General features: G+C 44.0%; 1 protein-coding gene across 5 annotated transcripts in view; it reads left to right on the top strand.

Annotated features, from left to right (window-relative positions):
* Positions 1-5,898: 5,898 nt before the first annotated feature.
* The window catches only part of LOC119170217 (venom metalloproteinase BumaMPs1), a 336,963-nt gene continuing 328,953 nt past the window's right edge, over positions 5,899-13,908 (top strand). Inside the window, exon 1 of one of the 5 annotated variants that reach the window (XR_012894142.1) lies at positions 5,899-6,063. Coding sequence is in view for 3 of the 5 variants with exons in the window: in XM_075888614.1 (XP_075744729.1) it covers positions 5,994-6,063 (70 nt within the window). In the remaining 2 variants the exon portion in view is untranslated. The remainder of the gene's footprint in view (positions 6,064-13,908) is intronic. The other 4 variants (XR_012894141.1, XM_075888614.1, XM_075888613.1 and 1 more) reach the window with 4 other exon arrangements.

Raw genomic sequence — 13,908 nt, forward strand, 5'->3', positions numbered from 1 at the left:
AAGCAAGAACACGTGATGTAAGGGTATACGGCCTCTGTTCAGCTCTTCCCTGCTCTGCAATGCTACAGCACCAGGCGCGAAAGCATCGCATAGGTTGACCGCACAGCAAAGAGCCTACAAAAAATCGTCACAGGAGAAATGCTTGAAGAAGCTTATAATACTGTCACAATTCCTCGTAACATTTTTATTACCCCCTAACAATAGTGTTTTGGGGAGAAAAGACGAGGTAGAGTGTATTTACAAGATATGTCTAAACACCTAACGCCAGACACACAAAGTAGAGGCGAGTCCACGCGGACATCAGCGAGCGTAGTCTTCCTCTTTACTGTCTTTCTTTTTGTCTTCGACAGCCCTTCCTAGCATCATCCCTGGTGGCGAAGGCACCGTCCCGGTGCTCGACTGGTCGGAGTTCATTGGCAATAGTCGCGTGACGTGGCGATTTCAGATCATCGTGCTGTAGTGGTCTGCAGAGGTTCAACTTCGTGCGTGACGTTGGTGACTTGGCGCAAGACTTAGTATGAACCAGACAATAGAGAAGTCATCTCGCAAAACCAACTCGCCGTGACGGTGTCCAAAGAAGAACCGTGTCACCAGGACTGAAGTGGACATCCCGGTAGCGAACGTTGTAGATTCGTCGTTGCTTTTCTTGCGAAGAGTTAAGCCGAAAGTTGGCAACTTTATGTACCTCCTCAGCTCTAGCGATAGCATCACGAGCGTATTCTGATGTCGTATCAAGAACGGGTGGAAGAGGCGTGTCGAAAGGCAGCGTGGGCTATCGTCCGTACAAGATAAAATATCTACAGAAATTTGTAGAGTGAAGCCAAGACGTATTGCATGTAAAGGTTATGAACGCCGATGTTTTGTTTCAGTCACAATGAGCTGCCAAAACATACATAACGAGCATGTCCATAAGCGTTCTGTTGAACCATTCTATTAGGCCGTTGGTCAGCGGGTAATATACACTGGTGAACTTTTGTTATGTAGCACAGCTGTGCAAAATGTCTTCTACTGCTTTTGATAGCAATTATCAACCCCGGTCTGTAATGACCTGTCGAGGAGTGCCATGGCAAAGTATGACATCCTCGAGGAGAAAGTCGGCGACGTTGGTTGCACAACTGGTAAGGATAACCCGTGTGATCGCATACCGAGTCGTGTAGTCGGTGGCAACAGCTATTCACTTGTTTCCTCTGAAGAATAGAGGAAAAGGGCCGAGGTGGTCAAGACCAACTGTAATAGGTTGAGATGGTACCTATATGGGTTGAAGGTGTCCTTCTGGAAGAGTGGTCGGTGTTTTGCATTGCTGGCACAATTTGCACGAAGCTACGTAACGACGAACAAAGCGATAAATACCAGACCAAAAGAAGCAGCGTCGAGCTTGGTCGTAAGTCCTTGAGACCTCGAGACTAGCAGCAGTGGGAATGGCATGCAATTGCGTGAGAACAGTCTGACGCACATGTGTAGGTTTGACCAGCAGCAAGTCAGGACCGTCAGGATGCATGTTGTAACGCTATAAACACCATCATGGAAAACAAACATACGAAGTGATGGAGGTGTAGTGGAGTCACTCAGTCGGTTGATCTCTCTTAAGTGAGGATCACGTTGTGGCTCACCTCCTATGCTTGCCAATTTTGAAAGCACCAGGATGCACGTGGACTCGCCGCCCTCAGGAAGATCTCGTCGATCTACTGGATGACGAGGTGATCAATGAGCGTCCTCGTGTTGGCGGCCTGTTTTATGTAAACGACTGAGAATGAGTACTCTGTAGCCACAAGGCCCACTGTCCGAGCGTCCCATAGGGTCTTTCAACAATGACAGCCAGCATAAAACGTGGTGCCCCATGATAACAGTGAATGACCGTTCATACAAATATGGGCACAATTTGTCCACGGCCCAAACGAGCTCAAGTCGTTCGCGTTCGGTGATGGAATTATCACGCTCCACTGAGGATAAAAGGTGGCTAGAGTATGTAATGACGCGGTCACCACCATGCTATTGCTGTGCCAAAACAGCGCCAATGCCCCGGTCGCGGGTGTTGGTTCGCCTTTCTGTTGGAGCGGATATATCAAGTAGCCCAGGATTGGTGGCGACATGAGGCGCATGATCAGTTCAGCAAATGCACTGGCTTGCTCAGAACCCCAAACAAAAACACATGCTTCTTCAGTAGGTCTGTCAGAGGGTGAGCAATGTCGGTGAAATTGCGCACTTATATTCGAAAGTAAGAGCAGAGGCCTACAAAGCTTCGAATATCGTTCGCACAGGTCGGCACAGGAAAAAGCCTGACTGCGCGCACTTAGTCGGGAACAGGACGAACGCCTGAAGAATCGACAAAGTGTCCGAAGACAGTAAGCTACCGACGAATTATGGGTGCCCTACGACGAATGAAGTGGCACTTTGACGAGTTGAGCTGAAAACCTGCCTTTCGCAAAATAAGAATTGTCGAGAGGCGCTCGAAGTGTGTCATGAAAGTTGGCGGAAAAACAATGACGTCGTCAAGGTAGCATAAGCATAGTGACCATTTAAAACCATGTAGTAGGGCACCCATCATTCGTCCGAACGAATCTGGGTCGATGCATAATCCGAATGGTGCGACCCTGAACATATAAAAGCCGTCGGGTGTAATAAATGCGGTCTTTTCAAGGTCCATGTTATCAAATGCAGTCTGCCAGTACCTGGAAAGAAGGTGTATCGAAGAGAAATATTTTGCACTCTCACACAGTCAAGGGCATCATCTATACGTGGTAGGGGGTACACGTCTTTGTTTGTTACCTTGTTGAGGTTTCGGTAATTGGCACAAAAGCGCTAGCTGTTGTCGTTTTTTTTTTGGCGAGCACGACAGGGGAAGCCCAAGGGCTTGAAGTAGGTTCTAGGATATGCCCGGGCAAGCATTTCGCTGATTTTTTTATGATAAGACGCTCAGTCGAAGAAACACAATAAGGTCGCCGGTGTATCGATTTGGTATCGCCGGTGTTAATCCGATGCTGCCAAATGGTTGTCTGTCGAAGGTATCAGTCTTTGATGGTAAATAGGTCTTGGTGGAACTCGCTGTTGGGCTAGTTAGTGCATGTTTTGAATAAATATTCAATGTCGTGCTGAAAGAACAACCACACATAGATATAAACAAATATTGACACCAAGGCTTAGTATGAAGCGCGAAGGGCACGACGTGCCCTTCGCACCGGAAGGTGTGATGAAGGTGTTCAGCCGGAAGGTGTGATGTGATCATTTTTGTACCTCTCACGAAAGTAGTTTTATCCAAATTAGGACTCGTTGAAGATGGATTATTCCTTGTTAAGGCGGCAATGAGTTAGCCGCAGGCCGGGGCAAGGGACGCAAGGGTGATACCCTTGGACAGAACTTGTGAGCATAGTCCAAAAATGACGAGAGGGAGACATGCGGCATTGTCCTTTATACAGATGACCGTGTGCGGGAACGTGATGTTTTGCGAGAAGAGAATGGCAGGGTTCGGTGCCACGACGTAATCATCATGAGACACAGGTGGATCAGGAGAGACCGCAAGATACATAACCGCTAGAGAGGAGACGCGAACGTGATCAGCGAAACGGAGCATGGTTGGTTCAGGATCACTAGGCTCATAGGCATATAGCAGGGCAAAATGAATGGCACCCGTTGCACAGTCAATGAAAGCTGAATGGTAGAAAAAGATGCAAAGAAAAGCTGGGAGGTTAACCAGGCGCACATCCTGTTTGCTACATTGCACTGAATGGAGGATGGGAAATCAAGTCCTAAGATGACTTCGTGCGGGCATTGCTCCAATACATAAAACAATGCAGAGGTATGGTGTCCGGCAACAGTGACCCGAGAAGTACACATCCCACTGACATCTGGAGTCGCACCATCGGCTACGCGGAGAGCAGCAATCGGAGCTGGAGTGAGAGCTTTCCGTAGACGTGCACGGAGGTTCGATTTCAAAACTTACACGCGAGAGTCGGTATCGACTAGTGCTATGACAGGTGTGCCGTCAACATCTACTTTGATGAGGTTGTTCTGCCCAGATAGATTAGGCAGAGAAATTTTGAGTCGGGTCGTCACTGCAGGCTCACCTCTAGGAGCTGCGCCCATTAGGTTTCCGAGGAGTGGCGGGAAAATGAGGGGGAAGGAGAACGAAGATGCTGAAAGCGAGACAGGCGTGTTCGCGGCGAAGAAGAGCGGTGCCTTCGTGGAAGCGTCGATGGTGTCGCAGCATCGTTTTGTGCGTGGCCTGTCGCAAACTGTGTGGGCGGTAGTCTGGTCTATTCACGGGGCAAAGCGTCTGGAGTCCGACGTTAGCAAACTCCTGGCGTATAATGGTCTGTATCAAATAAATCTTGTGGGAATCATGATAGCCACAACTTTGCACGGGGACTATACCTGCAGCTTCTATTTCACGGCGGACGAGGCGTACAATGTTCTTGTATGCCGCAGGGCAGGTGTTGGGTGGATATTATCGCAGGTAGATGACATCACTGTTTTGGGAATGCGCAAAAAAATCAGGAGCAATGCGACGACTTTTCTGTTCTTCATGGCGCCGACATTTGCTAATAACGTCGGCGACTGTCGATGAGTTGCGAAACACAACGAGAATGGAGGCATCATTCGCGATTCCTTTAACACTGTACGTGACCTTTTCGAATTCCGGCATATTTTCCTCCACCGTGTTGCAGAGGGCGAGCACATCCTGAATGTATGTCACGTATGACTCGGTGCCGGACCACAGTCGGTACGCGAGTTCTTTCTGCGCCGAAAGACGACGCCCAACAGGCTTGCCGATAAGGTCAATGAGTTTTCGTTTACAAATCTTTGAACTGGTCATCCCTTCCTCGTAATTGAAAACAAAACTTTGACCCAAAATAGAACACTGGCAAACATGAGCGTCGGGTCTTAGTTCTATAGTGCGCTCACCCGTTCGTATAGCTGAAGTCAATAGTCAACATCTGTGTTGTCAGTGTCGGAAAAGTTGCCCGGGTCACGTGGTTGTGTCAGGAGAACGATGCGGTTAGCGGCGGTTTGTTGAGCCGAAAAAAAGTAAAAGAAAACTTCGCCTTAGTTGTTGGTTTCGCCAGGGGGGAGGGGGGTCTCAGATTTTACAACTTTTCACAGTTAGGAAGGTAGCGCCCCTCTTGCCACCCCCCCTTCCCCTCTGGCTCATACACTTATGGCCAGTTTTGCCTGTAGGACTATGCATCTGCCCATATGTGCTTTGCTTCTTCGATAGAAAAAAAACACTAGGAAGTAAATGCTGTGCATTTCACTGCACCGTAGTTTGCGCTGCTCATAGGGGTAATCTTAAATTAGCGCATTACGGGTAACGGGGTCGTAATGTCCAGTTTTAGGTTAACAGCCGACTTCTGTTGCCCTGTTCAAGTTGTTACTTTTGGCATTCGACACCCTTTGTGCGGTGAAGTGCGAAGGCATAATGAGCTATCAGGAGTTGATGATCGCAGACGGAAGGGATCGGGTGTTTGCGCTGTTGCTATTATTCGTATATAAGACCGGTACACATGCATCATTCTTTTCGGCGTCACAGCGGTTGCAGCTCAGCTGAGTAAACAGCCTTCTGCTGTATATGTTCGTCTTATAAGATATTAAATTATTTTTTGGATTATTGTTCTGTTGCACAAAGCTAACATGCAACTTGCGCGATAAGCGGCGTGGATCCTGCAAGCATGGTCATGTTGCCTGAGTTCATCGATCAAAGTAGCTACCAGCGATACATTAACCTTTTTCTCTTTGCCGTGGCATTAAGGCAGGCACATATGAGTTCACAGAAGCTCCCGGCTTGTAGTAAAATGGCTGAAACATATTGCAGAAGAATAACAAGTCAGAATGCCTGTCCACGCGTTTTTTTTTTTTTGATGCAGGCTTGTTTTCACAAAGCAAACATGACTACATCAGCCTGAATGTGCCCTTTTAGGCTACCATTGTGTGTCGACGTCTACGGAGGAGAACGACATCTAGCGTTCTTCGATAATACGCAGTTGAAAAGCTCGCCCTGTATGGTGCATCACTTATACAAGTGCGCCAGCATGTTTGCCACGCACATTGGCTTATGGATGACAGCACTAGGTAAGCATCTTCTATTTTCTTGTGGCATAATTTCACGCTAAAATTGTATTTTTTCGTCTATTAAAGTAGTTTGCAAAAACAAAAAAAACAAATTGAAGGTCGCTGATGAAGGGCAAGTATTTTTGATAGTACAGACTTTTGTGACTGCAACACTTGGTGCAAGTGCACAGTATGCTTTTCAGAACAAAGGGAGTGTCTGAACAGCATTTGATTTGGTGAAATAAACTTTCGTCAAACAAGATGCGTTTAAATAAAATAATTTAGACTGTAGTCTGAGAGAGTCTTCCTGTGGGATCTGGTTCAATTTCCTGTATGCGCACAATTTCCTGTATGCGCCTATGCACCAAGTGTGCAAGCAATGACATTACGAAAATATCAGTTCATACCACAGGGAGATGGTGAGCAGTATTAGCAAAAGAAAATGTGCGTTTTCGGCTTATGAAGAAAACATTCTCGATGAGCGTTATAAGCAGAGAGATGAACAACCAAAAATTGATTGTGTTCACCGCATGTATCAGCGTGGCATATGAACATTTAGTCCAACAACAGCATATTGGTGCACGGTAGCTGACTGAAGAATCCCAAATTTGAACTTCAAGAATCTCAACCATTTATGAACATGAAAAAGTTCCGCATGTGCGCTGGCCGTTGCTCGATGGAAGCAGCTGTTGTGTAAACATAATCTCATGGTCGCCTCATCATACTAACGGTGTCGATTCGAAACAAATTAGACCGTAAGGCCAAATGACGTGGAGCATTTGTAACTTCTGATCTGCAAAAGGCAAATTGTCGAGACAGAGGTAGCAGGGGGGGTTACATGCTTATCAGGACCATAGTATGTGAACAATGGTCTAAAAAACTGAAATAACAAAAATGAATCGCAAAGCCGAATAAAAGCTAACGCAAGTCAAACAAACCCGCTGACCTTAAAGAAAATTAAAGCACTTTGCGCATTTCTTAACCTCCATATTTTCAATACATTTGAATCTGCTTTTCTTCTTTTCTTATTTTTATTAACTTACGGTGACTCTCACAGACCTAAAAGGAGCAGGCTGACTTTTTCTGCAGATTCTTTACATGTGAAAGTTGGTGATAACGACTCTATGCGACGTCTTGCTACTTACGGAGACGTTTTGGAATAAACATGCCAGTAGATAACAAGGTGTATTTGATGAAGACAGGCCTGAGTTTTGAAAGGTCCGCTAGTTTACCGAAGGCATTGATTTTTTTTTTTTTCATACAACCTGTCTGTGAATATAGATGTTAAGTTTTTATGAATCGGCATGTTGAAGAGATATTGAGCGCAATAGTCTTACTGGAGAGAAACGCAACGCGCTTCGTGTCTGCCCTCTAGCCCGGCCGTGATTTTTGTCGTAGTGACCGCAAGCGGTCAATGAAGTCTTACAGCCAGCAATTCAGATATAAGAGATATTAGGCTGGTACGTGTCGTAAAGCTATTTATAGCACGGAAGAATGCTATGAGTGAGGCCGACGCATTGACAAAGGCCGTCAGTTTCCGATGTGCCCAGACGTAGTCGAAATTGTCCTTCAAGTACCCCTTACGAAAGTTCCTCATATAGACCTATGCGAAAATTCTCATGTATTGCTACAGCACGAATGGCGCATGTCAGGCTTATATGATATACCCAATGTATGAACCATTTCAACCTGGTCGCAATTTTTTGTTATGCCATAGATAAACTTGGTACATGAAGCAATTACTGTCATTCCAGTATATGTAGCATTTTAGGAGCGTTCATATAAGGTTATGTATTCATTTATATAAGCATGATTTATATATAGTCATATAAAAATGACTTTTACATATGAATTCAGCTTGTGTCACCGCCATGTGTTGTAGCTCCACAGACCATTCTAAAGCTTGAAATAAGGCTGTTTGTTAACAGGTCTGACCCTCGTCGTCTCCAAAACAAAGGTTGTATCCATTAGTAATCCTCATTATTTCTCAAATTAAGATAAAGGCATTATTGCTGGAAGTGTGATTTAGCTGCTCATTTATGAAACTTGCGTTGGGTCTAGTTGGTACATAGCACAAAAAAAGAAGTTAACTTCTTTGGCGCAAACAATACGGAAAAAAAGAAAAAAGGAAGACGAGGAAAGACACAGATTGACGCCAAACTAACAACTACTTTATTCTTCACACAGCAACGCATATATATGCCGAAACCACATACATTGCATGCGCACGCACAGCTTCGTATCGTATACGTGATAACGAAAATTCCTTAAACCTTAATACATCACACCACACACCTGAATGTACACGCGTGTTGTCATATTACACTTGTAGAACACGATATCTTAACCAAGATGTGTACGCAAAAATTCATATTCGATGGCATGCAAAGAAACGGAAGTATCACTGATACAGTCAGCTCCGCTTTTCTTAATATGATAAGCCTCCAAAGCAAGTCTTGCATCTTCATTCCTGCTCCTGCCCAGAATCATCGTATCATGAAACCGTGGTGAACATCCAATGCAGGATTGCAAGTGAGCAACAAGATGTGCCCCTTTGTCTACCTTGTTAACTATTTTTTGCGCATGTTCCCTAAGACGCTCGTTTATGCAACGTCCCGTTTGCCCGATGTAGATCCTGCCACATACCAGAGGTATGCCATATACCACACAGGTGATGCAAGAAATAAAGCAGACACCGTGTTTTATTTTGCACCCAGTTTTGCTACTACCGCAGGTGCGGGAGCACAACTTCAAGAGTTTGTTGGGCGCAGAGAATACCAAGGAGACCCCATGCCTGTTAGCAACTCTCTTGAGTTGATGTGTGACCTTATGTAAATAAGGTATCACAACAGGCCTGAACGTATCACGTTCACATGTCGCCTTCTTTCTTGTTTTCCTTTTCTGAAGCAGGGCTTCAGCTACGGCTGTAAGGAGCGTCATAGGGTAACCTGCAGCCAAAATACGGCGTACCTGATTTTCAAAACTCTCCTGCATTTTATGAGCGCACGACTTTCTGAGAGCTGAATCTATGCAGGTTGAGACTATTCCTCTTTTAACCACTTTCGAGTGGGCCGACTTAAAATGTAACAGCTCTTTCTGTACACGGGGACTGTAAGCCCAACACACATGCCGGTAACATACCTCTAGACTAAGGTCAAGGGCTTGTAAGACATTTTCCTGGGGCAGCTCATGCGTGAAAGTGAGCCCTTGTCCGTGTTGCTTAAAAGCATTTAAAACATCAGTCACCGTATCACTGTAGTCAGAGCCAAAATTTAAAAACACAATAAAATCATCTACATATCTAAAAACTCTTAAAACCTTAAAAACTTTAAAAACATTTTGTAGAGACCTATCGACATGGGCTAAAAAAATGTTGACAAGTACAGGAGCAACACAGGATCCGATGCAAATGCCATCACGCTGAATAAAATGCTGGTCATTAAAAACTATGAATGTGACCTTAAGATAGAATTCTAACAAACTCATAAAATTCGCCACGTTCAACCCGACCTCGTTCTGAAACGAGATAGCGGTTGATGTCCAGGATTTATTTTACTCTGTACCGCAGCAAGGGTTATTGGTATCTGTGCATGAATGCATTGAAGAAAACGGTGCTATCTCGTTTCAGAACGAGGTCGGGTTGAACGTGGCGAATTTTATGAGTTTGTTAGAATTCTATCTTAAGGTCACATTCATAGTTTTTAATGACCAGCATTTTATTCAGCGTGATGGCATTTGCATCGGATCCTGTGTTGCTCCTGTACTTGTCAACATTTTTTTAGCCCATGTCGATAGGTCTCTACAAAATGTTTTTAAAGTTTTTAAGGTTTTAAGAGTTTTTAGATATGTAGATGATTTTATTGTGTTTTTAAATTTTGGCTCTGACTACAGTGATACGGTGACTGATGTTTTAAATGCTTTTAAGCAACACGGACAAGGGCTCACTTTCACGCATGAGCTGCCCCAGGAAAATGTCTTACAAGCCCTTGACCTTAGTCTAGAGGTATGTTACCGGCATGTGTGTTGGGCTTACAGTCCCCGTGTACAGAAAGAGCTGTTACATTTTAAGTCGGCCCACTCGAAAGTGGTTAAAAGAGGAATAGTCTCAACCTGCATAGATTCAGCTCTCAGAAAGTCGTGCGCTCATAAAATGCAGGAGAGTTTTGAAAATCAGGTACGCCGTATTTTGGCTGCAGGTTACCCTATGACGCTCCTTACAGCCGTAGCTGAAGCCCTGCTTCAGAAAAGGAAAACAAGAAAGAAGGCGACATGTGAACGTGATACGTTCAGGCCTGTTGTGATACCTTATTTACATAAGGTCACACATCAACTCAAGAGAGTTGCTAACAGGCATGGGGTCTCCTTGGTATTCTCTGCGCCCAACAAACTCTTGAAGTTGTGCTCCCGCACCTGCGGTAGTAGGAAAACTGGGTGCAAAATAAAACACGGTGTCTGCTTTATTTCTTGCATCACCTGTGTGGTATATGGCATACCTCTGGTATGTGGCAGGATCTACATCGGGCAAACGGGACGTTGCATAAACGAGCGTCTTAGGGAACATGCGCAAAAAATAGTTAACAAGGTAGACAAAGGGGCACATCTTGTTGCTCACTTGCAATCCTGCATTGGATGTTCACCACGGTTTCATGATACGATGATTCTGGGCAGGAGCAGGAATGAAGATGCAAGACTTGCTTTGGAGGCTTATCATATTAAGAAAAGCGGAGCTGACTGTATCAGTGATACTTCCGTTTCTTTGCATGCCATCGAATATGAATTTTTGCGTACACATCTTGGTTAAGATATCGTGTTCTACAAGTGTAATATGACAACACGCGTGTACATTCAGGTGTGTGGTGTGATGTATTAAGGTTTAAGGAATTTTCGTTATCACGTATACGATACGAAGCTGTGCGTGCGCATGCAATGTATGTGGTTTCGGCATATATATGCGTTGCTGTGTGAAGAATAAAGTAGTTGTTAGTTTGGCGTCAATCTGTGTCTTTCCTCGTCTTCCTTTTTTCTTTTTTTCCGTATTGTTTGCGCCAAAGAAGTTAACTTCTTTTTTTGTGCTCATTTATGGTTTGTGGTGAGAACGTGTCTTTGTTAGGCAACTTTCCGTGAATAGATACATTGTGTTTATACTTAATGCTTATCGATAGACACTTTCTATTCACTTTCGTAAACAGAAAGTTCACTTGTTTCTTTAATCATTTTCTGCCGTGTGAAATGAGCATCCTCAGTCAGTAACAAAAAATTTCGAGCCGCTATTGACCGTATGAACTGCATTTGCATTGAATATTTTATTGTAGTTGATATTCCGCTTTCATGGATTTGATTGATTTCTGGGGTTTAACATCCCAAAACCACCATATGTATATGAGAGACGCCGTAGTGGAGGGCTCCGGAAATTGCGACCACCTGGAGTTCTTTAACGTGCACCCAAATCTGAAAACACGGGCCTGCAACATTTCTACCTCCATGAAATGCAGCCGCCGCAGCCGGCATTCGATCCTGCGACCTGCAGGTCAGCAGCCGAGTACCTTACCCTCTAGACCACCGCAGCGGGGCCTAAAACTGGTGGTTATAACTGATCTTCTCGGGTTGGAAAGAAACATATTACCAGTACTTCTTGCAAACAGGACGCTAAAAAAATTCACTTCGGACACATAACCCACTTTCCGTTATACCAATAACGCATAGCTAACACGATGGCAATAAAGAGCTTGTTCCGCAGACATGCCAGCGACGGCATCGTTTGTTTAGTGAAAAATCATTATTTTTTCTGTAAAGAAAGAACTTAGAAAGATGCAAATGAAGTAAATAATTAAAAAACTCGTGTAGATTAAGGATCCGAAAGCGGGTTTGCGTGGAAAGTAGGCGTTCTACCACATCGCCAAGCATTTTCTTGGAAGTACAGTGAAAATATCTTCCTGTGCTTCGAAATACTGAGAAAATAACTTTATAGCTTAACAAACACACCCATCCTGTATGCAGGCTTCACAGCACAATATGTTATATCGCAGTAATATTGCTTGGTACATGAGTACATTGCTATCGGGCGTCATAACATGTGATTACCTCAATTACTTGGTGGTTTAAAGCCAGCCAAATATTACATACGGCATGCACGTTACTGCGCGTCTTCTTTTAAGACCAAGTAGTGGGTGCACAGCAAGTTTGAAAGTATTTCACGCACATAATTACTCATGGTTTAAAGTATGCTATCTTTTTTACACAATATGCCGCCATGTGCGAAAGCTTGCTGACAGAAGACACTTTCAACATCATCAACTAGACTGAAGTCATCCACAATTCAAACTCTTGAAGTAACCTCATACAATAAAGTTATGTACTGAGTGGTTTAAATATACAACAGGGACAATTGATTGATTGATATGTGGGGTTTAACGTCCCAAAACCACTATATGATTATGAGAGACGCCGTAGTGGAGGGCTCCGGAAATTTAGACCACCTGGGGTTCTTTAACGTGCACCCAAATCTGAGCACACGGGCCTACAACACTTCCGCCTCCATCGGAAATGCAGCCGCCGCAGCCGGGATTCAAACCCGCGCCCTGCGGGTCAGCAGCCGAGTACCTTAGCCACTAGACCACCGCGGCGGGGCTACAACAGGGACAAGATATTGCTATCACATTCAACTCTTAGAACCGGAGTTCAAGGATCCTCCAATCTTTAAACAGTAGTGAGCCCTCGTGAAAAGCAGTCGAGTTTAATTTGTCTGCTTGCATACAATTATGTACAGTGCTCAAAAATTAAAACGTGACATCAAACTTTTTTGCGTAATAATGCGTATGTGTAGTCCCTCGAGATAACCATGCTGTGACGAATCTGGTCTGTAAAAATAATGTTCCAGACGAAATTGCACATTTACCACCCAAACTGCTGATGGTGAAATCATAAGTATGTGCTAGTTTTAAATTATCACGTTTCAGTCCTTGAGCACTGCACACCACCTTGAAGAACTGCACCAGCAAACTTTTTTCCTTGTGTGCCTTTATTGAGACTTGCTTAATTATCAAAAAATAAGGTGGAAAGTAGGCAAAAACCGACAAATTAAGACACTCGAAAATAAATCGCATGACAAGCATGAGGATGAAAATTGCCAACTGTTTTAATTTTTTATTTGTGCAAGTTTTATTTTAGGTTTAATATTGGTATTTGCTGAAGCTTAACAGCAAAAAAAAGAACGAGTTTATTTACATGAATATTTACTTTTACAAAAATGAGCTTAGCACGAGAGCCACACTTCGTGGCTGTAGTTTTTTTTAATATATGGAGCCAAGTCTGGAAGGATTACAAAAAAGAAAGTGCTGTCGTATAGCTACCACAAAATGGTCTTACTAAGCAACCATAGTCATTATAAAGCTGTTTACTCACAAAGCATGCAATACCCTACGTTTTTTGATTTATCCTAATATTCTAGAAAAGCGTGCGAAGGTAATGAAAACGGTAAGCTGATCATAAAATTTAAGTGAGCCTTGTGGTTCATGGAGCCACTTATTCTAGATAACTTAATCACACCTTAAAGTAACCACGTCCATTCATTCTGCTTTTGTGACAGGAAATCGAGAGGGGAACCTCATATGCAAGCTTTCGTGTCCAGTTTTTTTACACTGAAAGTTCATTATGGTCAATCCAGCGGCCGCCACACGCCGACACACATAAAAACACTTCCATGTTCATCCACATTTGCACCACGTGCAGCGAAGCAGATTACTCTGAGTTGCAATAATATGATGTGTAAATCGCAGCAGTAAATGAACACGAAACAAGAGCAAAGCGGATAGAAGTAAGGAACACGACCTGCATTCATGAATCTGGCTAGCTAAGAAGCAACTATGG

Source organism: Rhipicephalus microplus, chromosome 3 (genome assembly GCF_043290135.1).
Source record: "Rhipicephalus microplus isolate Deutch F79 chromosome 3, USDA_Rmic, whole genome shotgun sequence".
NCBI classification, from domain to species: Eukaryota; Metazoa; Arthropoda; class Arachnida; order Ixodida; family Ixodidae; genus Rhipicephalus; species Rhipicephalus microplus.